Here is a 24,032-nt window from a genome sequence, read left to right as displayed (position 1 = left end):
TAAAATACATGCACAGAGTTGCATATTTCTAGCCCTTCTGACCAAACTACGCAATATTACCACTCTGCACCCGACTGTGATTTGCTGGGGATTCCTAAACATATACCTTCGTGAAATATGAAGTCCCCCAATATCAATTTTTCAATTTTTCCGAGAATACTCAAGACCAACTTCATCTGTTTGTGATGCGAATATGGCCGTCTTTTGTCGGTTTATTCACAGCACTAAGTCACAGCTCCCTCTGTTGCTTGCTGATGAAGTTATCAAGCTGTCCTATCTTGCCCCGTGTCCCATCATGCCCCGCCTTCCCCTGTATGTAGGTCTACATGATACGGTGCGCCATAGGTACCCGAAACACACGGGCACCACGTACTCACTCACTGCAAACACGAACACGTCACCGTACCTTGTCTTGACGCTGACTCCGACGAGTTATTGCGCTGTGTATCAATACAAATATTTATGTGTACTCGGCTAGAAACAAAGACATTCACGGTACTCAATGTAAACACAAGTCATAAAGTATAAATAGTGTACCTTGCCTGGTTCATTTAATAGTCATCCATATGGCATTGCTTTGGGTTTGTTTTTTTTGTTGGAATTTTATGTTTTTTCGACCCACTGGCCTTCTCTCAATCAGAAAAAGGTGTGACAAACACAGGATATAAAAACGGTGAGTCTAATAGACGTGTTGCAATGCTTCTGTTAGCTGACATTGAAAAATAATAATGACAGGTAAAAAGCTTCTGGAGTTCGATGGCTTCGAACTCGAGGATTAGCGGATTATGGAGTGGGTCATTTAAAGTGTACCTGCAATTAATTCTCATTTTACACAGTTTTTCAGCATCTTTGTACTCTTCTTCGTTGTATTAAAACTCTTTTACACTCCTCTATTTGGTTAATGCACTGAAAAGTGCATGTTTTTAAACAATTAAAATTATCCATGCAACTGAGGGCGCTGTTAATGTGAAATCATCCATGGAAGACATTGTTCAACTAGGTGTTTCTGTCCAAATTGTGAACCCAGAATTTACCTACTGAAAACATTTGCTTTTTCTATGCACATGAACAATGAATCAGCAAGGAAGATAAAACCGAGTCCAGGAAAATCTACAAAAGTGCAGGACTTTTTGTGTACAAAGCAATGCAACATTGACGCTTCTTCCTGAGATGACTTCACAGTTTTCTCATGAATATGGAAATCTCATTAGCATAAAACAAAAAGGCATTAAAATACCCTTTCAAATAATGAAACCTAACTTGAAAATAAGGGTTAAATGAGGCACAAAGGTGCATTTTGGAGGTTTGTAATCAGAAAAATTGATTGCAGCCACCCTTTAAGCAACTGTAGGCACGCTAGACACTTCAATCGCAGCGTGTGAAGGCTTCAAGAAGGCACACTGCTCCAAAATGTGATGTGATGGTTAAATGGTTTACAAAGGAATCCAGGGTTGAGCTTTTTTGACATTATCAAATTGCTGGTCATGTGAGGTCAGGTAAACGAGTGCTCAGATTTTTTTCTAGGAATGCAGTATTTTAATTGCTCGTTTGTCATTGTTTGAGACATAGCCCATAACAGTGAGGTGACTCTGTCCAGCCAGAAAAAGTGAGGGGCAGAGAGTGATTATTGCCTTCATGTCGCTATCTCTTCCACTTTTTAGTGTGCGTGTCATATGAAGACCCTTGTAATGGGGCAATATTTTGTCACATTCTTCGGTTGTATAGTTGTGAATGTATAGAGAACTCCGCGTCGTTGTTTGACACACACACGAAATATTTGTAATTGAATACTTGGTTTGTTTATCCCTTCAGGTGTGTTTTGTCCTGTGAAAGTTCGGAAAGGGAAGACCAACGACTACTTTGTGGATGGGGGACTGCTCTGCAATTATCCAATACACTGCTATGACGGTAAAAATAACTTTAGATTTGCAGCCCCTGTAATGCTCCGATAACCTATACATAACCTGTGTAAGGTACTGTAGTCCCTACTTCAACCTACTTGACTACATTAATGATGTGAAGTTATCCATACCTTAAATACTTCAGAGAAACTATGTGACCCTTGGTCACATAGTTTCTCTGAAGGTCACATAGGTCACATAGGCAGGACGTCTAAGAACCTTTGCTCGTCACCCAGCGCCCGAACCGTGCGGTGGGGGTCACAGCTAATGACGCACAGAGCCTTGTAGGTAAATTTCTGCCAGGCGCGCGAGCTTGCTCAATGCGTTACAAAAACGGTGGTTATTATGGTGTACTATTTACGACACACATTTCTCTCTCTCTCTAGCCTCTTCTAAGGCAACACAAATACACGACACAACGGCTCCCGTACGTCGTGCCGTCGGGTCGCACCGCCTTCTTACCATAACGTTTGTACACACATGACACGTCGGGCCGTGCGTCGTGTCTTGCCGTCGCCCGTCGCGTCGTGCTGTTTTACGTCCTTTCCCTGTCGCATTTTTCTGCCTAAACGTCGATCCTTCCGTCGCCCGTCGCGTTACACCGTCGTGCGCTGCGTCGTATATCGTGTCGGCCGTCGCGTCGTGCTTCAGGTGACGCAATAGGCGACGCAACGCACGATACGACGACGGTGCGACTCGACGGGCGACGGAAAGGGCGACGTTTAGACGGAAAAAATGCAACAAAGAAAGGTATATTAAATAGTACACCATAGAAAGGACCTAAGACAGCACGACACGACGGGCGACGGCACGACGCAACGCACGACGCGACGCGTTGTATGTGTACAAACGTAATAGCAAGAAGGTGACGGCGCAACGCGACGACACGACGCAAGAGAGCCGTCGTGCCGTCGCGTCGTGTAGCTGCGTCGCCTGGAGGGAGGCTACGGAGAGAGAAATGTGTATTGTAAATAGTACACCATGCACTTTATTCTTTCATCAAAAATGGATGCAGATAACCTTTGACTCGAAATATATGGCCAAAAGACGCGTGATCGGTGATACTTAGTAAGAAGATGAATTACCACACTGTGATTGTACCAAGGCCATGTTTTTATCATTACTATAACAGACACTTTGTCTGTGATTTAGCATTGCCAATGGCGAATCAAAAATTTCGTATAACGTTTCGCTAACCAACAGGAAGTGATAACCTGGCGGTCACAGGTCGTGCACAATGTAGCCAATCACATTTCAAAACTACCAGCTCTAATAACCGCCCTGTTTGGGCACTGGGTGACGAGTAAACCAAGAACCAAGATTATGGTGCCTTGCCTTGATGCCCGGCCTTGGCCTCAAGACTGCCTTGAAACTGAATTATGGGGCAAAAACTTCAGCCTTGGTCTTGAAGAACATGGAATGTGGATTTTTCAGTCAATGCCCTTTGAGGTCTAAAGATATGCCTTACATTTGTTTGAATATTTGGCATTCATTCTCTTTGATGGCTGTTTTAACAACAACCTAATATCCTAGTTGTATATGAGTTTAAAGTAAGCTTACACCATCGAAAACCTTGCTTAACTATGTTTGATCGCAATTCAGACTGACATATCAAAGTACGGCCTAAGTATGGCCGGATTTACGTTCGTTTCATGTCCGTGTGCGTATGTATACAAGCTGATTAAGAAGAAAATTGTGTGGGTCTATCTCTACTCTTGCTCAAGGCTTGAACTGAGTACGGCTGTCTAAAACCAAGTCGCTCTCAATTAAAAAAAAAGAAATTGGTTTTGCACAACTCTGCTACGCCAGTCTGAACGAGTTTGTTGCTGAAAAAAAAAGAAAAAAAGAAAAAGGTTGAATAAGTTTCTACGGCGTATCATTCCTCCGTTTCAGGTTGGTTTCTGTCCATGGAAAAAGGGGATTCCTTTCTTCGCCGGTTTAAATCCATTGAGGAGCTGCCAAAATTGTGGGAGCCAAAGGAGCGTTTTGGTGAAAGGAACGACAAAACATTCGGGATTCTACTGGTAGGTCGGAGGTACATGTATCATAAGTCCGAAATTAGGAGTAGACCCGATAGTTTAGTCACTTTACGGTAAATCAGGGCGTGACCTATCCTGCATGTATTACCAATTGTAACAGAACCAACTCAAACAGTGTGTCATGCCGAAAATATTACTTTTTCACATCACTTTAAAAAGCAAATTTTTGTCCGTGAAGGGGAAAGGAGCTTTTACACAAGTATAATTCATTGTAAGGAGAGCGTATTTTCCGTCTGATATCCTCAAGTAATTCCTTACGGATTAAGTTAGGAGAGGGCAGAGGGACGCGCGCCCTCTGCCTTGGCTACGTTGCCATGTTTGTGTGTTCAGTAGTGTTATTTGCATGAAAGAGGGACGCGCGCCCTCTGCCTTGGCTACGTTGCCATGTTTGTGTGTTCAGTAGTGTTATTTGCATGAAAAAGATTCACTGGCTGCGCTGCTGAAAAAAAAGAATCGTGTTAAAATTGAACGGGCAGATATAAACATATGGAGATGTAGTTGCAATTTTTAGATTGAATTTTGATCAAATTTCATGTCAATGATCAATATAGTTCTTGATTTCTTTGGTCAAAAAGAGTGGCATTTGTAGTTCAGTGTCTTGCCAAGGAACACAAGCACTGTGGCATTGGGGAGGGGTGAACCGAGATACCGACGCACGGGAAGCGAACACCACAACCACTATACCTTGGTACTCCACAACCCGATGGGCCAGTGGATTTATGTCTTCCGTGAATTTTTTACGACCTTAAATTTTGCACATAGCCTAAAATGTCAGATTGCATCCCAGATTTTAAAATGTAGGCCTATTTGTTTTGCAAATACTCCACCCTAGGCGCCAGCGCCATTTTCATGGGGCCAGTATTAAAACGCTTGCATGGTGCCTTGTCGTGTTCCATTATATGCATGTTATTCTGTATTCATGAAACAAGCCGTAACGGCCAGATTCAATGTCTGATTCACACCGTGATCTTGTGACTTTAAATGTACATTTAAATTGTACATTTCCACAGGCAATAAAGGAAACTATCGAAAAGAGAGTTTTTCATAAAGTGCACTTAGGTAATTAGGGGACCTGTCACATCTGATATATGATTTTGTGAGTTCAGAACTCATTCTCTAATTTCCAAGAATGATGAAATAATTCAAATTACCTGCCAAACAAATGGAAATAAAATCAATTTCAGTGATATTTCCACATCAAATTACACAGGTCAGGTTTTAAAGGGACACAAAAATGTCACAATTTTGGACCCTGAATTTATAAAAATTACCCACTTATGATTTACATAAAGACGAGGTAAGAACTATTATATTTACAAATAGGTCATTTTTCAAACTACCAGAAGGAGGCCGAATTTTACCGTTCATATTTTGAGAGATGATAGTTTAGGGCCTAAAATGAAAACATACAAAATTTGGTTCAGATCAGATTAGGGAATATTGAATTATGGGACAGTTAATTTGAAAAAAAAAAATTGTGCACGTTCCTATGGGAATGTCTCCCTAATGACCCATTAGCAGTAATAATTACTGTTTTATCATTATTATTTGGTGTCGGCGGGGTGCTGACCCGCACCCCCTCCCTTTCCGATCCACACCTGGTGAGTACATGGAATTTTTTCATGGAGTTCAAGTACGAGTACATTTTTGTGAGTACAAGTACCAGAGATGTTCTCAAGTACGAGGACTGCAACACTGAATAACATGGCACGTGATGGAGACGTAGGTTTTTTCCTACTGAAAAAAAATCTCTGGAGAAAGTGGGAAGATACTGTATAGGACAAACTCCGCAAGGCCTTCACTCACTGCAATAGTATGAAAGAGGTCCCCAGTTCCACGGCAATTCAGCTGCAGCCCCTCCAATAATACGTGCGTTAAGGGTGTAGAACTTCAACAGCAACCCTGAGAGAATATGAGAGTTTTCTTTTTTCTTTTTTGTTAAAAAAGATGAATATATATAAAATAAAACATCAGACACAATAAGCATTTTGAGTGTAAAATTAGTTACCCTTTTGCAGGTTGTTTTTTTTGTAAATTTTATGGCAGGAACCTTCTGTTGAGTGCCACAGGGAATATCCATGTTGAAATTTGTTATCATATGTTTTGCGACGAGAATGGTCATAATTATAATTATATTTCAAATTAACATAATGTTACATAAATTCCAAGGACGGTTTAAGGTTCCATCAAATGCAGTGTTCCAGCAGTTTATACGTGCAGTTCGAAAAACCTTTAGTTGCTATATTTTTTCATCTCAGGCTATTACACCCTGGCCCGAGCTTACTTGAAGATTCATGGTGAGACACTGGATGTCAACTTGAGGTTGACATTCTCATGCCAAGTGCAACGTCGTTTTTCCCACCATGCCCAATGTTGTTTGGTTTCGTTTAGTTTTGGTTCGGTTGGGTGGATCGGATTGGCTCGGTTCGGCTCAGCTTGGGTTAGCTCGGCTCGGGTTGGGCCATCTCGGGTTGGGTCGGCTCCGGTCGGTTGGGTTGGGTTGGGCCCTTTGTTTCCTTCTACAATACAGGGTTTGTGATCAGGACATTGTGAAGTTAGCATGGCTTGTGGTATGAAGTTTTCCGAAAGTAGCTACCGGTGTACCAGTGCCGTGTAACAGGGTTAGGTATTCCGTCGGAAAACTTTGGACCGGCCTGTAGGATGGGGGTACATTTCATGGCCATTTTCTAATCAGATTGCGTGTTTTCTGTTTCGTCTTAATCAGTATGCTGGGAATGAGAGAGAGGTAATGAAGCAGGAGCTGATGGATCGCTTCGACAAGTTCATCAAGCCGTCGGAAAAGCAAGAATATCCGCCCACAAAACTCGCCAAGTAATGCTTGAGAGATATGTGTGAATATTTAATTAAGTGGAGTGAAGGAGCACTCTTAAAGGATTACAGAAATAGAAAACATGTAGTTCACGTAAAGTATTTCAAAATAAATACGTAACCACTTCAAAAACATTATAAATTTAATGTTTATCCCATTAATTGTGACCCCAAAACGAATCCAAAGTTCCTGCGTTTCCCTGCCTACAAAAAATCCTCTTTTGGCCGTTCGCGCTCCCAGGCTGATTGGATGATGTCATCGCCAGAACAATGATACAACGATTCCCTAACACTATCAATCCTTCATTTCCTAAATTTTTGGGATATGTAATTAGTGATGTGATCTTTGGAAACCAGTTACATATTTTAATTTGTCAGCCTTTTGTCTTATGCATATAATTAATGAAAATCCCGCACTTTTGTCAAAACAGATTTATTCCCAACACGGGCGATTCACAATAGTGCGCCAACAAGAGGTGGCAATACATTGGCCAATCATAAGACGCGAAATTTGTCGACCCTTTCCAAACGCGCATTGGGTCGACAAATTTCGCGCATTGTAATTGGCCAACGCGTTGCAAATTCTTGATGGCGCACTATTGTGCAACGTCCGTAATTTAGGATGTCTGTAACTGGAGTAACGTTGTCACGATCAATCGTTAAATTGCCAACAGTTTATTGAGTTTGCGCACAAATAAAGGGAAGACTCGAAATGTCTACATTAGAAAACAACACAGATTGTATAGAATATGTCAACAATGACAGTTTAAATATTAATGAAAATATGGCCGTAAAAAGCCAATTGTCCCTCCCCAAAGAAAAATCTCAAGGACTTTTTTTTCCCCATTATTTTCGACTTTGGTAAGACGACATGTGAAGGATTTTCGAAAATCACGTTCTGCATCAGTAAATAAATGATATGAAAAACCAAGTTATCTTTTGGCAACAGGAAGCGGGCAGAACTTATGAAGGAGCAAGTCATCAAAGCTAAGGAGCACAGGTTGCTCGTGAGGGCGTTTTTTAATCTAATGAATGTACTCGAAGAGAACGACATTGACCAAAGCGGGACCATCAATGAGCAAGAATTCGAGAAAGCCATGAACCAGGTGAGGAACACGGGTGTGTTGAGGTTCGATCGGGACCCATTACCCATACTGTCGTGTTTCCGCGAATTCATTAAGATGTCACAAACGTATAGAGTGATGATTTAAGAAGATGATGTACAGTATTTGCCACCGCGCAATTCCTCTTAGCTGTCAGCACGGGCGGATCCGGGAATTTTTCCACCGGTTGTCAGGACTGTAAGATTTCTTAATGTGCGGTTGTTGCGGACACGAGGACACTTAATAAGGTTCGCAACCCCGTTGCCAAGCAAATGCTCAATTTGCTTCTTTAGTGTTGAAGAAGAGGTATCTCTACTTAGTGTATTAAGATTCATACAGTTATTAATAGTTGCTCGAGAATTTTAAACACTTCATGAATCAGTCCTTTTTTGTATAAAAGGCCCACCATATTTTGTAAAAACCATGCGACTTTGACGCAGGAAGAGAAAACACTTAAGTGCAGATAATTGTTTAGGATTAATGCCATATTAGCCTGCAAGGTATTTTCATCACATATGAAGTTCTATTTACCTGTGTGGTGGTACACGGTGTGCACGAGGAATGTTTGTCAGGAACCTTGGGAGATTTAACTGGAGCATTTGTTATGGACTTTTTCAGTGGTTGCCAAATGGGAATGTAGTTTTGTGATGTTCAATTTCACTGCTACACAGACAAGCTCAGACTTCACGGAAGAAGACAAGAAACGGTTATTTGGAGATGACTTCAGGGACACCAAGGCGTTGTTCAAACGGATGGACATCCACGCAGATGGCGAGGTACGAAAAGATTTTTTTTTTTCAAGTTTCGTCAAGTACGATGATGTAGCAAACTTTTCGTATCATTTATGTCAGAAATGCTGTACATTTAGGTTAACTCACCTTAAACATAAGTTAGCCATCTGTGAATATAAACTACAACGACCACTGTGACTTTGTCAAGCAAATTTGATAATAGTACGCGTCTTGGACTTACCTGGTCGTCAGACTGACCAATGTTTATTGGGTCAAAATCATGATGCATTGACCAAGCACAGTCATAGTCACATTTTTTTAAAGAATTGTTTTTATTATTAAATATTTCCAACGTCCTTTGGTATGTAGAACACTATGTTAAAACATATTTTCAATTATTGTGGTCTAGTGTCTTTTATGTCTTGTTTGCATCGTTTGGTTTCAGGGTGTTTGAACTCATTCATTTCCTTTGCTTGACTATGAAGCGACATATGAGACGGGGAGAACCCCCCCCCCATTTGTGTTAGTCATTGTCTCACTGGAATCCAAGGAATTCTTTTAAGACATCTAGGGGGATGTGTTAGGTAACCACAGTCTAGAGTGTGTTTAGCGATTGCACATGTTGGGGGGGGTACCCCATGGTCTCATTTCTTGCTAGATATATTGCTTGATTTTTTCCCTGTGTGTCCATACATTTTGCCAAATGTCAGCTACCATGAGACTGAGGAGCATCATCACAAGGATGTCAAAGATTTTTCCGGTTCAGCACAATTTTCCTTGAGATTGCGTCAATCTACATACTGTATAAAAAAGTACAATTGTTTGTCCCTTTTTTCTGTGAGCTCAATATTTTTCAGGCCAATACTTTCTGTGAAAAATAAAATTTGTCAGTGTTGAAATTTGCTTGTTTGGTGAAAATCAAATGGCAAAATTGCGCTCGCTCTATGCTCAGAAGAAGCTGGCGTGAGTAATTCCCAGCGTATTGACGCTGATGTAATGGAATGAAATGGAAGACTTGAAGGAACCGCTGCTGTTTCTGTACAGTCTGTTTATAAACAACTTAAACCGCAACTGGAAGGCCATTCCTGCTGTCGGTGATACACCGTTATTTTTCCAGCCATCACGCTGTTGTTGTTATTTCTGTGGACATCATTCAGCTGGCATAATAATGAAGCAGATCGCAATACGTCTCCATATTATTATTCCTCATTATAATTTTTACTGACGCACGTAATGGACCCATGGTCAAATGAGGTAAAAGCAATATCTGTATGCCTCATTAATTTTTTAAAAAGCAGCTTGCATAATAATGAAGCAGATCGCAGAACGCCTCCATATAATTATTCCTCATAATATTTTTCTTCTGGAGCTCTCAGTGGACCTATGGTTGGAAAGGAATTATGCGTCATTAAGTTTTAAAAGCAGCTTGCATAATAATGATCCGAACCTTAACTTTTTGCCATCATTAATTTATTGCGATGGATAAGGAGGGGCAGTAGGATATAACGGCAGCGCTTTAACAATCTCCCGGTGAAATGTCTTTTGGGAGTTTTTATAGCTTAATGTGATTTTCCAAGTACACTCCCAAGTTCTGTCAGGAGACCTATTTTTTCCATGTCAAACATTTCTGTAGCGATAATATTTTGCTTTTTCTTCGATTTCTTGGCTGTTTTTAATTTCTTGAAGTTCGGTAGATCCATGCATTCCAATTTTTGCTTGAGTTGATTAAACTTCTTGACCTCTGACCTACTTAACACAAATGCTTCGTGAGATATGTCTCCGTCGTTAATGGCCTGAAAAACATATTCTTCTATCGTGTTTAGTTTGGCGCCAGCCAGCACTCTGATATGGTCGTGTTTTTTTGGACTTCACCCGCAATCGTTTATTGGCGTGTTTTAACAAAACGAGCCTAGCAAACGCACGGAGAACAACCCCTTCCACCACTAAGCCTACGGGGGCGCTCAAAACACCCAACATTGCAGGGATACCCACAGCTGCGTTTGCCACACCCAAGGTTTAGACTCCATGTTCCACGTAGCCTAATTTTAATGGATAGTCGTTGTATAAGTCGTGCAAGTAATGGGAGTAATCGAGATCTACTTCGAGTAAAAACTATACGGGTGCAGACCACTAATTCAAGTAAGAATTTTTGACCAGCTCATTAGCATTAAAAGTGCCCCCCACAGTATATTGGGAAAAAGGAGATTGTTTGGCCCCCAAAATGGTGAGATTGTGTAAATCGTTGCCAGGATCAACTCCCTGGGTCTTTGAGCTTTCATATGAAGGCAGAAGGGCTGAAAACTACGGTTGAAAAATGGTCCTAAGTGCCCGAGAAAGTTGAGGGTTGCCACTTGGAAAATGGCTGCAATCACACTTCGGAAAATCACTTTTTGGGGGGTGATTTTGTTTTGTGGGAATAATTAAAAATGTAATTGGTTAACCCACAAATAATTGAACGAAATTGAAAGATACGTGACCAGACAAGAATTTCATTTGTGTTTTAGAAATATCAGGGATGTTGGTTTGCATGCTATGGGGCCCTGAACGGTACTGATTTTACACTATTTTCAATGGGGCTTGAATTAGTGGACTGGACCCATACGGTTGCTTCAGGACGCCATGACTGTCTCAGTTCGGCGGTAAACTTTTTGGGTTTAAACCAGCAAAAGTCGCTCAAGGGCAACGGCTGGCTCATTGGCCCAACCGTACAAGTTGTTTACGTCCAAATACATCAAGTAAGGGTCCACTTGAATTAGTGGTCTGCACCCGTAAGAGTCTGGTTTCTAGGGGTCGTAATCGAGAAATGGCAGTTGTTGGCTTTAATGTAACGAGCACTACCAATGCCAGAAATACCACCTTGTTTGCCCGTTCAAAATAAGTGCGTGTCAACCTCAATAGTTAGAACTCGATATCGCTGTGTTGTAACAAACCGTCCCACGACAACCCCGGTGCTGTAAAATAGTTGGCTGGGTCTAAACCGTGGTTGGCTTTACAAATGCGTCTAAAATTAAAAAGAAAGCAAGTAAGAACGTGTCGGTCTGTATGTACAACTCGTGGTACTTACCACACTTGGTGAGCTCTAGTGTATTCTTCCGGGGTTACGCTTTTGTGTTCGAGGCTACTGTAAATTTGCTCGATGTGTGGTAACTTCGGGTCTTTCAAGTTGTCAAACGAGTCTCTCAATACACTAAAAGAGTTTGAAGAGATGGTTGAACTGGAGTAGAGACAGGCTTTTACTAGCCACAGAGTTAAATGAGTCTATAAAACGCAGTTGGCCGAAAGAAAAGCTAAACGTGATTTTCAGAGTTTTTCGCAATACAAAAGAATTTCTCGTTTTTAAATTCAGACACGCCTTGCATAATTAGATGGGTGTCATAGTTTTCTAGATTGTGCAGAACGTCACGTGTAAAGCCTTTGGGTTTTTAAACGAATTATCTTTTTGTTTTTCCTTCTTTTGTCTTGGGTTCTTTCCGGATAGCTTGCGCTGGCAGTTCGTATCGTAGTTTCGGTACATGTTTTTTTCCCTGCAGATCCAACACCTGTTACAGTTGTTATATTGTTCTCGATTATTCCTCAGGGGTCCAAGAGAGATTACCGGTGCTCTCAAACACTCGGTTAATTTCGGCTTGCTCTTGAACCAGAGACTTAACAAAATGTGGGCCTCTGTAGGTCTGTTGACGTCGGCTTACCACTTGTGTGGTAAGTAGACGTTCGTTCGTCGTGAACTCGACATCCGAGGTCTACTTTAGCTTGGTTTTTGATCTTATTCGTGTTGCGACCCAAGGCTGCTATATCAGGCACCAGCGGTTACAGCGAAGAGACGGGTGCTTGGATTTAGAGTGTCGTTATCACTTGTGAAATGAGAGAAAAAGTTTTGATTTAAAAAAAAAAATTGTTAAATTTTAGTCGAGCAGGTATACAGGGTCTCCTTTTAACGGTTTTTTAATGTTAGGATTTTGAAAAATTTAGCTGGGTACGTACCCAGAGTAAAATGGGGAAAAAGTGTGTTAACTAGAAACCCCCATCCCTAATACTACACGTAAATACCTTTTCAGAGCCTGCTGGAAACTCTCAAGATAATTGAATTTATTTTGTTTTCTTGATATAATATTTAGTTGGAATTTCACAGTGTTCATGCAGGCATATTTCTGAAAAGATTTACACGCACACCTTTGCTTATAACTAAAACCGTGTAACCACACAGCTGAAGCCTATTACCAACAGACATCCAATATTCAGTCATTCATACTACGTATTAGGTTTCAATAATTCTGTGCGTGTGAAATGTTTTAAATGTTTTGAAGTGAAACTATTTAATGAAACCGAACGTTTTTTCAAAGTACGTCGCTGTAAGTGCCCCATTGGAAGTTTGAGTGTTTACTCTAAACCAGGTATTTAATTCAGCTATTATAATTAATTACATTTCCAATCTTTGTAAATACGTGTATTCTTTGCAAGAGATTTTGTATTGCTAAATGTAACAGTAACTTAGTCAAATTTCTTTGTAGACTTTTGTTTGATAAGTTTGTATGTGATGATACGCGTAATTTACATTCAGTAAAAGGTTTGCATTTTTTTACTTACTCTGTTTGAAGTGATTTTTTGGTGATTTTACCATGATGAAATGGTATCAAATTATACTAAATCTTTAAAAAAGATGAACGCCTAATGTGTTATGTGTCTAATGTTATAGGTGGTCGTTTTGAATGACTAAATGCAAAGCAGATGGCAACCGTTAAATCATTTCCGACACCTTTGAATTCAATCACGATTAAAATGTAGGTCAGTTTGACTAATACATACTTAAATTTCAATTATTGCTCTGGCTTAATACTTATAACTACTTTTAAGAAGTCGTTTCAACAGAAGACAGGATTAACGTTTATAAGTCAGAATGACTAATTTACATTTATAGAATTTTTATCGAAATATTTACAATATTTTCAATTTTTGTTGGTAACGGTACTAGTTGGTAACGGATTTTTCTCTAGTTTCGTCTGTACAAAATGGATTTGTATGCGAGTAAATAGGCCATAGTGTACCATGAGACGATTGTCAACATTTATATAGCGTGTTTGCTTTGTCCTAGTGAAGTGTGATGTTTGGGCTGTGTTAAAATCATTGCCCATTCTCTGAATGACTAATACGTGCATAAGAGGCTTAGGGTGCTTAACTTAGAACAAAACAGAATTTGGATTTTGTGGACACTTTGAGCTTCATTATGTGGCCTCTTTTTTTCCTCAGATAACCTTCCGGGAACTGGTGTCGTTTGCCGAGAAGCAAGGCTTAGAGATCATGGAGAATTTCCGAGGCTACAAACGACAAGAGATCACCAACCTGCAGAGCTACTTTGGGGCCATCATGGAGAGCCTGCTGCTGAACATGAAGAGAATCTTCGTGCAGGTACATACAAACGAAATGCGTATACGGCATTGATAGCTGGCTGCCATTAAAGGAACCATCAGCATTATTTTACAACAACCGTTGAGAACGTGCTATTTTTAAAAGGTACCGGTATTTTGGCGCTTTGTTGATTTCTATGCAGATGCGAAATTTCATATTTATTCGTGAACTGTGACGTCATGCCGGGGAGAAAACCAAAACGTAGCATTGATTTTTGCGCAAAAATACTGAAAGTTTTATTTTGTTCTCCTAAATTTTCTTTTGTTGGTTGTGTAAGTACATTGCAATTGGTCAATGACCGAACCTTTTCAGATATGTTTAGGCCTTTAACACAGCAAATATAGAAACTGAACATTGACTCCCTTGATTAACATCACGGCAAACAGCACCCCAGGCCAGCTGTCCAGTAAAGATCGGACAATTTGAAAGTTTTTTTTTAAGTGCGCGATTCACTGTACTTAACCCCCAAAAGAGTGACACTGTTCAATAGTTTTTACACTTTGAAGAAGAGTTCAAAGATGCACACAAAGTGTGTCGAGGAAAAGATCATCTCACGGACGTTTGATATAAATCTTTAGACGTAAGCAATGCACTGTGGGACTGGTTGACTAAAAGGCAACGCATTCGATGGACAACGGAAGAAGTGTACCTGTAAACCATGGAGTTTCCACTTTATTAAATGCTGGAAATCAAGTGTTCACAAATATAAAAGCTGAAAGGGTAAACAAAAATTATTTTTAAAATGCCGGGAAGACTTTTCATGAATGCATGTTTTAGTTTTGAGCTGACCCACATCGTTGACATCAATGAGCTAGTACTGGCCCATCAAAAGTAGGGATTTTAAACCCATTCATGCTGCCTCAACCAATGTAACCTGTGCCCCTTTAAAGACTGGTTTCAATATCGACGTAAGAAACGCGTAGAGCAACGCAATCAAGACCCCAACTGCAACGTGGACATACGGAAACGTCAAACGGAGGTGTCGCCAACAACCCAGACAAACGCAAACCAGCCCGTGAACGATCAGCAAGGTTGAGTTAGGCTAAACTTTGCCGACTGTCTCCCTGGAGTTGCCGTGGTATCCCCTTACAAACACGCATGCTGGCATGACCGGCGTGCCACCATGTCCCTCTCGCTTTGTTCCACGAATTTTGCTCATTTTCCCGTAATGCTTATATATTACTCCTCAGTGATCATCTGAACCTGTCAGTGAAATGCGTAAAACTGGAGTGGAGGTTTGGCATCATGAGACGATAAATCTAAAAGCCCATTTTTCAGGAAAAGAAATTACAGAGTTTCGGACGACATTTTGTTTCAATTTTGGGTGGAATGACGTCATACTCCGTGTCTTCAGTTCGTGTCTGCGCCTTCACGTCTTGCATTCAGTGTGTGTTACAAACGGTTATGAACAACTCTGAAAGAGCCGGGGCTAGATTCTGCCCCTCGACATTTTTTCTGATATCGACGCTGTGCATTTTTTTCAGGAGCTGAGACTTTAGGACTTTTTGGAGTAACTCTTTGCAGTAATTTTGGCACCAAATTTGTGAAAATCCAAATACCGTTCTCGCGCAGCGCGCATTTTTCTGAGACCAAAAGTCAGCCAAAAGTGTTCACTTTTTGCACTGGAGTTGCTCAGTGCACGCGGGCGGCGCGCACGTAGCCTTAAACTTCAAATGACAGTCACATCAGAACCATACATTTCATTGAGTAAAAAGCAAGCGCGGGACAGGTGAGTGCCAGAGGGGTGGTTTCCGCCCCTGGTTATGAGATAGACTAGAATAATCTGCCTCATTTAGGGTTGGAAAGACATGCAGGGGCGATTTTTTCTCATAGGCTTTAGGACATTTTGACACTTTAAACTATTTGTACACGATGTGTGCGTCTCTGATCTTATAGTTTTTTCAATTTTGGACTGCATAAAATGCATGACCTGTTTGTGATCACAATTTTGCTATCACTTTGCAAACATGTTTGGATGCTTAATACTTAGTCTTCAAGTCCCAAACACCAATGTCCAGTAGCCACCCATTAAACATCTAAACGCGCTTAGCATTGAAATAATTTTGCAAACTGATAGCAAACAAATGTTTTAAAAAGTGTTCACCGACTAAATACAGTTTTTGCAGTGAAAATGTTTTTTGGTTGATGCAATTGAAATGGAATATCTTATTTCATGGTGATGGACCTGACGGAAGGACACCTTCTAAAACGTTTCTCCGGCCTCTTCAAACAGCTTCAAGGTGGTTGTACTTCTCTCTAGATCGCCCCCCTTGCGCTTTTCGTCCAAACGTTTTGGCGAGTAGTAAATACACAACCGAAAGTTATGTACATAAGTTGACAAAAATCCCAATTGAGTACCAGAAATTTTGTTTGTTTTTAATCAGTGGAAATTACGGCGAATTTTATTTCCATGTTGTAGAAAAGAAGTTTAATTTAATATTTTAATTAATTTGTTAATCCAACTTTTTGTGTATTTATAGAGCTCTGACGTGAGCCGTACAATTGGCATTGACACTGGCTACCTCGATACGCTGGACTTCAACATGGAGAAAGGAGACCAAGATTACTTGGTGCAGGTGAATCCCTTTCATAATTTCAATAAGGCATTCTTAAAAACCTAAAATGTCACGCATCACCTTTTGCCGTTTTCATGCGTTTTTATGGGGGGGGGTTATCATTAAGAATTTCTCCCCCCACCTAGAGCGGGTTGAGTCTACTACCGCATACATACCTGATTACCAATCTCTTTTTCTTAGCGAATGGAAGTAATGGACTAGGAAATGGTGCAGATGTATTGGTAATCTGCGTAGGATGCAGGCAGTAGACTCGGCAGTTTCGAGTCTGGACAAGTCTTCAACGTCAGCAGATCAGTGAGGGCTACCACTAACAAACTTCCTAGCGTTTGTTTTTTTAAGTGTGTGGCCTCATCGATAATGAAATTTGTCTTTGCTTTATGCGATCAATATACATGTTTACATTTCTATTCGCTCAGCATTCGAAACTCCTTTCAAACACAGAAAAGAAATTAGTAGAAATTGATAATCAGTAATTTTGATTGGAATGTTATATTTTAAATATCGACTGTTCGTTACAAATGGTGATTCTGAAGGCCACCGTAAATTCTAAACATCAAAACGTCTAAGCTTAACTACAATACCAAAGTTTGTTCAATCAGTTTGTAAGATAAAACTCTTCTCAATTCACAACCTTTCAACCCGTAATTTATCGAATGATTTTTCGAATGTCTTCACTTAACAATTATGTTGTTAATTTAAAGCATAATCACAGATCACACAGGAACGGCCTAATGTGTAATACATGCATATTTTATTGCAGGATAAATTAAAACGTTTTGACAAATTGAAACACTTGAGCAGGTAATTAGATATTACATTACGGGGAAAATTATTGATTTTGGTGTCCTTTGTTGACCTCTGTTTTGGTTTGTTTTCCTTGGGGAGGAGGGGGAAAGCTAGGATTATAACGCTGGTTTACCAGAGAAACCTAAGATTCATAAAGCACTGGGGGGTTTTGTCGACTGGCTGAATTTCAAAACATTATTTATGCCAAATTCCGTTAAAAAGTATATTGGCAAGACTGAGGAGCAGACGAGAAGAGACAAATGCATCAGTGTTTTATATAAACAGCAAATGCGATCGCAGCAGAAACAGTGATCAGGGCATACTCGTCTTCCACGAGCACAGCTTGGTGCACGAACAGAAACTCGCTGGTCTCCGTCGTGGTCAGAGTGAAGAGAGTTACGTGTAGCACATGCGCAGTGTTTCAATGTCTCCCACACAGAGCGCATCTCCTATAATTGGCGCGTAGCAATACTGCGGCTATCCATCCTCGTGACAAAGATGACACAATTACAACGCAGTAGACACGACACATCAACTGTGCGAAAGATCGCCGTTAAATTGTCAGTGGGGGCAAGTGTGAATGATACTTGCGCGCTTGCAGTATATCACATGATCATTTCATCTATAACTGTGGTTTAACGAGATATTTTGTTTCTTATTTTTTTCTTCACAGCAAGGGAAACTCGGCTGCATGGCTTTCCTTCGCGAGCTCATTTCAACGGGAAAGATGACCCGCAAGACATGAACTTGCAGGGTGGCAGATCGTGGCGGTCGGCAACCTGTCGTCGCAATCTAGATTAGGCGATACTCCATCGCATGGGTTGCGGGATTATAAGACTGTTTAGGGCGGAGGCCCGGGTTCGTCAAAGCCTGAAATTTACTTTTGCGGGCGAGACCCATGAGGCTTCCCTGTTTACGTCAACGCAAAACAAACTATATTTTTGGAAGTTTTTAATTGCCCAAATGCGTTTCGATCAGTACTGTCAAAATTTGTAATTCTATTTGTCTTTGGCACTATTGGTAGTACTATGGAAATAATTGAATCGCATTGAATGAAATTATGAACTACTGCTTGAAATACATGTAACCTTTTATGGAACTATTGCATTTTTTGGGGGGGATTCAAACTAGGATATTACGCTGCTGTTTTTTACCGTCTTGTGGGATGTAGTCTTGGTCACTCGCCATTCACGTGGTTGTTGGTTCTTGACTTCTAAAGGGAATTATGTAGTGTTACCACTTTTTAAAATGCGAGGGTTAATTAACTTTGGCAGTTGGTGAGTATTTATTGTAAATCGTTTACTGTGGTCATACGTTCCAGTTCTTTGAAACATTTAATGCTAATAATTTCAAATGAACATTTCCCCTTTTCCTATAGGACCATTTTTGTTCGTTAATAATGTAACATCTGGGGTCTCGGTGACTCGCCAATCACGACAGTTGTCGACTCCTGACCTTTTTATTGCTTGTGGGGGTTCATTTCTTACTTCTTGGAGGTTTTTAATGTGGTAATCTGAAGTATCCTTTGTAAGCGCCTGGATCTGCCTGCCCTCAGAGCCATTGGGATTAAGCTGAATCTTGTTAAGGTTATACTTTGGAGTAATGAGCTGTTGTTTCGTGGGTTTTTGTTTTCACGATGGACACTAATTGATAAACACGAGTTTGGTTGGCGAGTTTTGAAAAGTTACTGTTGAGCTGACGTCGCAGGAGGCAATATTAGGGTTAAGTTAATCTTGTTACGCCGTTTCTCGAAGCTTTTAAAGGAAATACAATTTTTTTTTACTAAAAGCCTTGAAATTGCATTTTGGGGTTTCAATAAACTTCATTTTAAATTTTTGTTTTGCAGTTTTACCGATATTTTGATGCTTTTTTTGGGTTTATGCTAATGCATATTTGCATATTGATAAGCAGAACTATGATGTTATCGAAGGCGCTGAATCGCAATGTTGCACTAATTTGTGCACAGAAAATTTCTAGATTTTTTAACCACTGCTATGGCAGATTTCATTTTCTTTGGCAATTTGTTGCTGTGTACGTATGAAGCAATAATCAGCAAAAATACTGGGAAGAATTCCATATACGAAGTCCACTGTAATATCGCGTAATTACTACAAAAGTATCCTTACTTTGATCGCTGAATGAAGACGATTCCAATAGGCATTGAAGAGCTGAACATTATAGGACAGAAATGTGGAGTTTAGGCACACTTTTGGAGCTACACATGGACCAGGTTTACATCGACAGGCGGCCATCTTTGCTTCTGAAGAACATGGCGAATGCGCACGACGTGTGCGCATGAACCGAATCATATCCGGAAGGGGTTGGGCTGCCACAAGCATTGAGGTAATTTTATGCATGAATCCGCAACACGAGGAGTGCAGAGGGCCGTCATCTGTCTGGATGGATCTACACAGTTCACGAGGTGCCGCGCAATGTGCCCTACTGTACATGTACATGTACAATTTTTACTTGGGGGAAAATAGTGCGTGTTTTGCGACAATTTTTAAGTTGGAGGATTTGGTTAGAAGGAAAAATGGGCCCAATTTCTTTTACAGACAGTTTGTAAGTTGGACAATTTGTTTAGAAGGAAAAAAGGGCCAAATTTCAGTCTTTTAGAGAGTGCTTGTCAGTTGGAGGAGTTTTGTTCTATATTTATAGAGAGGGAAGGGGAAAAGGGAGCTGAAACCTGTCTTTAGATTATTGTGTGGCTATCTGCGCTCTAAAATGTGAGGGTAGGCTTGTACAGGAGAAGAACATCCTTAAGGATTTGATTGAAGTGGTCTACTCCTGCATGTCGGCAGCGCCACATGTATTCGGCCAGGTAGAACCCAAACTGGTCGCTTCCACTGTATGGTGTGGATAGTCACCTCTGTCACCAATTGCGCGTAAGACTCCAATTCTCGCTCATAGTGCATGTATTGCTAATGGATGAAGCAACACTCCACCTAGCCTGAGTTCTTATACAGCATTGGACTGAAATTCCTTCTTTCGTACGGCCGACTGCATTTCTACTTGTTCTTTCTCTCTTGGTTTACATAATACGACGTACGGAGATAACTCACGTCATACAGTCAATTGTGCTCAGACATGTACCTTACCTAGTTGATTTCCTTTGGCACAACCTACTTATATTAACAACGGATAGCCACATTTATTAATATTTAAATATTCTAATTTATACAAATATTCGTGAATAATTACATATTCAGTTTCATAAAATATTTAATTTTTTTAAATATTCATCTTGACCTCATCTTGACCTCTCCTTAATTCAACCGTAACTTTATATGGAACATATCGACTTTCTCCGGCAACAAGCGCTCGTGTGGCGTGGTCAGTTAGACTGCTGTATTTCTATACCTAACAGTTCTCTTCATTGCAGGTTCGCTTCCCCTTTACGACACAATTTGGATTAAATGTCTTAAATGTGTATACTAACTGTAATAATCCTTGTACTAATGACAGGAAAACTGTGGAGAAATAAAAGGACGGGATAGTGAAGGAAAGAGGAAACGGTAGAGGATATAGTAGGGAAAAAAAGAACGGCAAAAGGACTCACTTTTTTGCCGTTTTATTGCGTGGGGCCCCTTCTTTTTAAACCTGTCCCCCTAAGTTACTGAACCCCCTTTCACATCTCTATCCCCCAAAAATAAATGTCGCCCCTTTTAAAATCTGTCCTGGAGCAAAAATTTCTCCTAAAAAGTGAACTTCGTATATGGAATTCTTTCCAAAATACTTTTCACAGAAATGTTCCAAGATAACAAATTTGAGATTCACAATTTGAATATGACAACATGCAACCTGAACCATGTCTTCCTGGATTGACGTCAAAGCAAAAGCGCTCTTACTTGTCCAGAAATGCTTGGTCAATTTTCAGTGTTTGAAAAAGTGCACCGTCCAGTTCACATAACTCAAAAAAGATGTCTATAAAAGAAAAATACAGAGATACACAAAATGTGATTCTAATAAAAAGTTCTTTCCTGGATCCTTTAACATCTCCGAATTTGGTCCAAAAATGCATGTATTTATAAGCTGATAATGGTGGGGTTCCTGTGATTTCCTTGTCAAAACGGGAGATATTCTTAATAAAGTTTAAAAAATTCCAAGACAGCTGCTTTTACCATTTACCATCGCAACATTCGTTAGTGGATTCCTGTACCTTCCTTATCCAGAAATTAAAAATGTAACACAACTATACCGTTGTATTTTTCCATTGTGTTGGTCATCGTATTATTCTTTCGTTTTTATTTAGGAAGGGTGGGGCTCTCTATACTTCGAGAGGTGGCTAGAAGCTCTAGAGCCGATTTTGTCACGAATCCGGCTTATTGGAACTCATTGTTAGGGGTCGTTTGCGTGGAAAGAACAATATAACCAGACTGAATTATAGATGAGGTAAATGAAAAGGGAGTTATTTGTGCATGGTAGCTTGAGAACGTCGTCGAACTTTTCGCATAATGTTATCTATCAAGACTTGGAAAGGTCTGTTGCGAGGGATGATCATTGGTGACGAAGAAGCTGAAGAGGGGTTTGGGGGATTATCAGATTGTGGTAATAAGGCTCTCTCGACGAGTGGCACGGACCAGGGCGCATACTGCCTGTACCCTTTAACCAGTGACTCGGATGGGACGGCTGGAAAGAGTCTGGTACGAGCCCGAAGGCCTGACATACTGCAGAAGTAGCAGATGTCAACAGCTGGCAAGCCCTAAAACAACAACAACAACTACAAAAAATCAGGTGACATGAACAGGAAGGAAAATGACGAATTAAGTATGATAAGGACGGAGGAGAGGAACGGAGCTTAGGGTTAGAAAAGGCGTAGGTGATAACGCGAAAATTGGATGAGTGGAAGTCAATCTCGGTGTAAGTGCGAACACTGAGTGAAGGGACTAAATGAGAATAAATACCTTTATATAAGGACACGCTTGAATGATAAGCTAAGGAATTCTGCGAGGGTGTGGACGCATAGTAATGAGCATGCAAATTACCTCCCTCGAGTGGACCGAAGGCACGAAACTAAAGTTCTTCACAAAATAACTAACACACTGAAATTTGACAACTGCCTCAAAGTGATTGCCTCAGAGGCAAATGTCAAAGTGTTCACTGCATACGAACCCCCCTCCGAACTATGCCAGTCAATGTCTTCAGGCTACGTCAAACACCGAAACCCGCTCTTATTTGAGTTATTACAAATACATGTACATGTACTTGAGGTACTTTAGATAATTGGACGTTTTCCGTTTTAAAATGTCGGTGTGTTAACGTTATTTCTCGCCGTCGTTAAGTGCAGAACCTGCTGCACAATTAACCCGGCAGTACCATTCCCTGTTCGAATTGCCCTACCTGAACTGTTGACCGAGCATCATTTACATACCAATGCTATAAAGTAGATTTATTCTAATTCATCCTGGCTCAAAACACAAAGAAATCAACATTTTCTGATTGCTAGGCTAAATATTGGAATTGCAAGAATTGCTAATGTGCGAATTGCTAATTCGTTCACGCAGAGATGGCACCCTCTTGTTCATCGGAACTCCGTAGTTGTACATAATGTAATTCCTCGATCATTGAATTAAAGCACACGGTGAGCGAATATACGGAGCCTCAGGACTTGTTCAGATACCGAGATAATATTTCTTATTAATTCGACTTATAAAGTGTATTTAGTCGATTTAACGAGATAAATGATGTAGTCAAGTCGACTTCCAAATTATAGTAAGTCGACTTGGGAGATATTTCTACTTTCTGAATTCCCTATGTCGACTTGGCGAGATAATTTATATTTTTTTCAAGTCGACTTTAAAATTGTGGGAAGACGACTTGGCAAAAAAATTTATGAAGTCAATCCAACTTCCTAATTCTGGAAGGTAGACTTGAAAAGATAATCTATGTCAGTGAGTCGATTTCCTAATTCTAGTAAGTCGACTTGGCGAGATAATTTATGTCATCAAGTGTACACCATGCAGGCATGAACTGACTACTCACAAGTATGAACGTGACCTGAAGCGTATTTTCTCGCCAAGTCGACTTGCTAGAATTTGGAAAACGACTTGATAGCAAAATTTGTGTCGACGAGTCGACATAATGAATTCTGAAAGTAGACTTGATGACATGAATTGTATTGCCAAGTCGACTAACAAGAATTGGTAATTCGACTTGAGTATTTAACTTATCTCGCCAAGTTGACACAAGCAAAATCCGGAAGTAGACTTGACAACGAAAAATTATCTCTCCGAGACGACATACCGAGTTCTGGAAGTAGATTTGATGACATAAACTATCCCGCCAAGTCGATATAGGGAACTCTGGAAGCAGGCTTGATGTCATAAAATATCTCGCGATGTCGACTTACTGTACTTAGGAAGTCAACTTAACTATATCATTTATCTCGTTAAATCGACTAAATACGCTCTATAAGTCGATTTACAAAGATAAATTATCTCAGTATCTGAACAAGTCGGATGGCACTCACAGAGCGCCGTACGAATAGCATCATATTATACATGAAAGTGCGTCGTGAGGGCATGCTGACTGTTCCTGCCAGAAATGCTTGTATACGTGGGCTTTTTTGTTAAGTGATGTAAATATTATAGTTTTTTCGGGCCACTTTCGGAAAATGCACTGTTTAATTTCTAAAATAAAAATTTCATTAGGAGTGGATTTTAAA

General features: G+C 40.3%; 1 protein-coding gene across 1 annotated transcript; it reads left to right on the top strand.

Annotated features, from left to right (window-relative positions):
• Positions 1 to 1,812: 1,812 nt before the first annotated feature.
• Positions 1,813 to 19,425, top strand: LOC147795050 (uncharacterized; the record flags this gene model as incomplete). Its single annotated transcript, XM_087132311.1, has 8 exons — positions 1,813 to 1,908; positions 3,795 to 3,925; positions 6,666 to 6,772; positions 7,719 to 7,875; positions 8,544 to 8,648; positions 13,848 to 14,006; positions 16,487 to 16,582; positions 18,042 to 19,425. Coding segments are annotated over 8 exons (923 nt in total), but the record flags the coding sequence as incomplete, so codon positions are not given.
• Positions 19,426 to 24,032: the final 4,607 nt, after the last annotated feature.

The sequence above is a fragment of the Acanthaster planci genome, unplaced genomic scaffold (assembly GCF_054643075.1).
Source record: "Acanthaster planci isolate LZ-2023a unplaced genomic scaffold, COTS_SCS Contig197, whole genome shotgun sequence".
NCBI lineage: Eukaryota > Metazoa > Echinodermata > Asteroidea > Valvatida > Acanthasteridae > Acanthaster > Acanthaster planci.
Note: the sequence above shows the minus strand (reverse complement) of the source record. Positions and strands in the feature narration are given on the sequence as shown.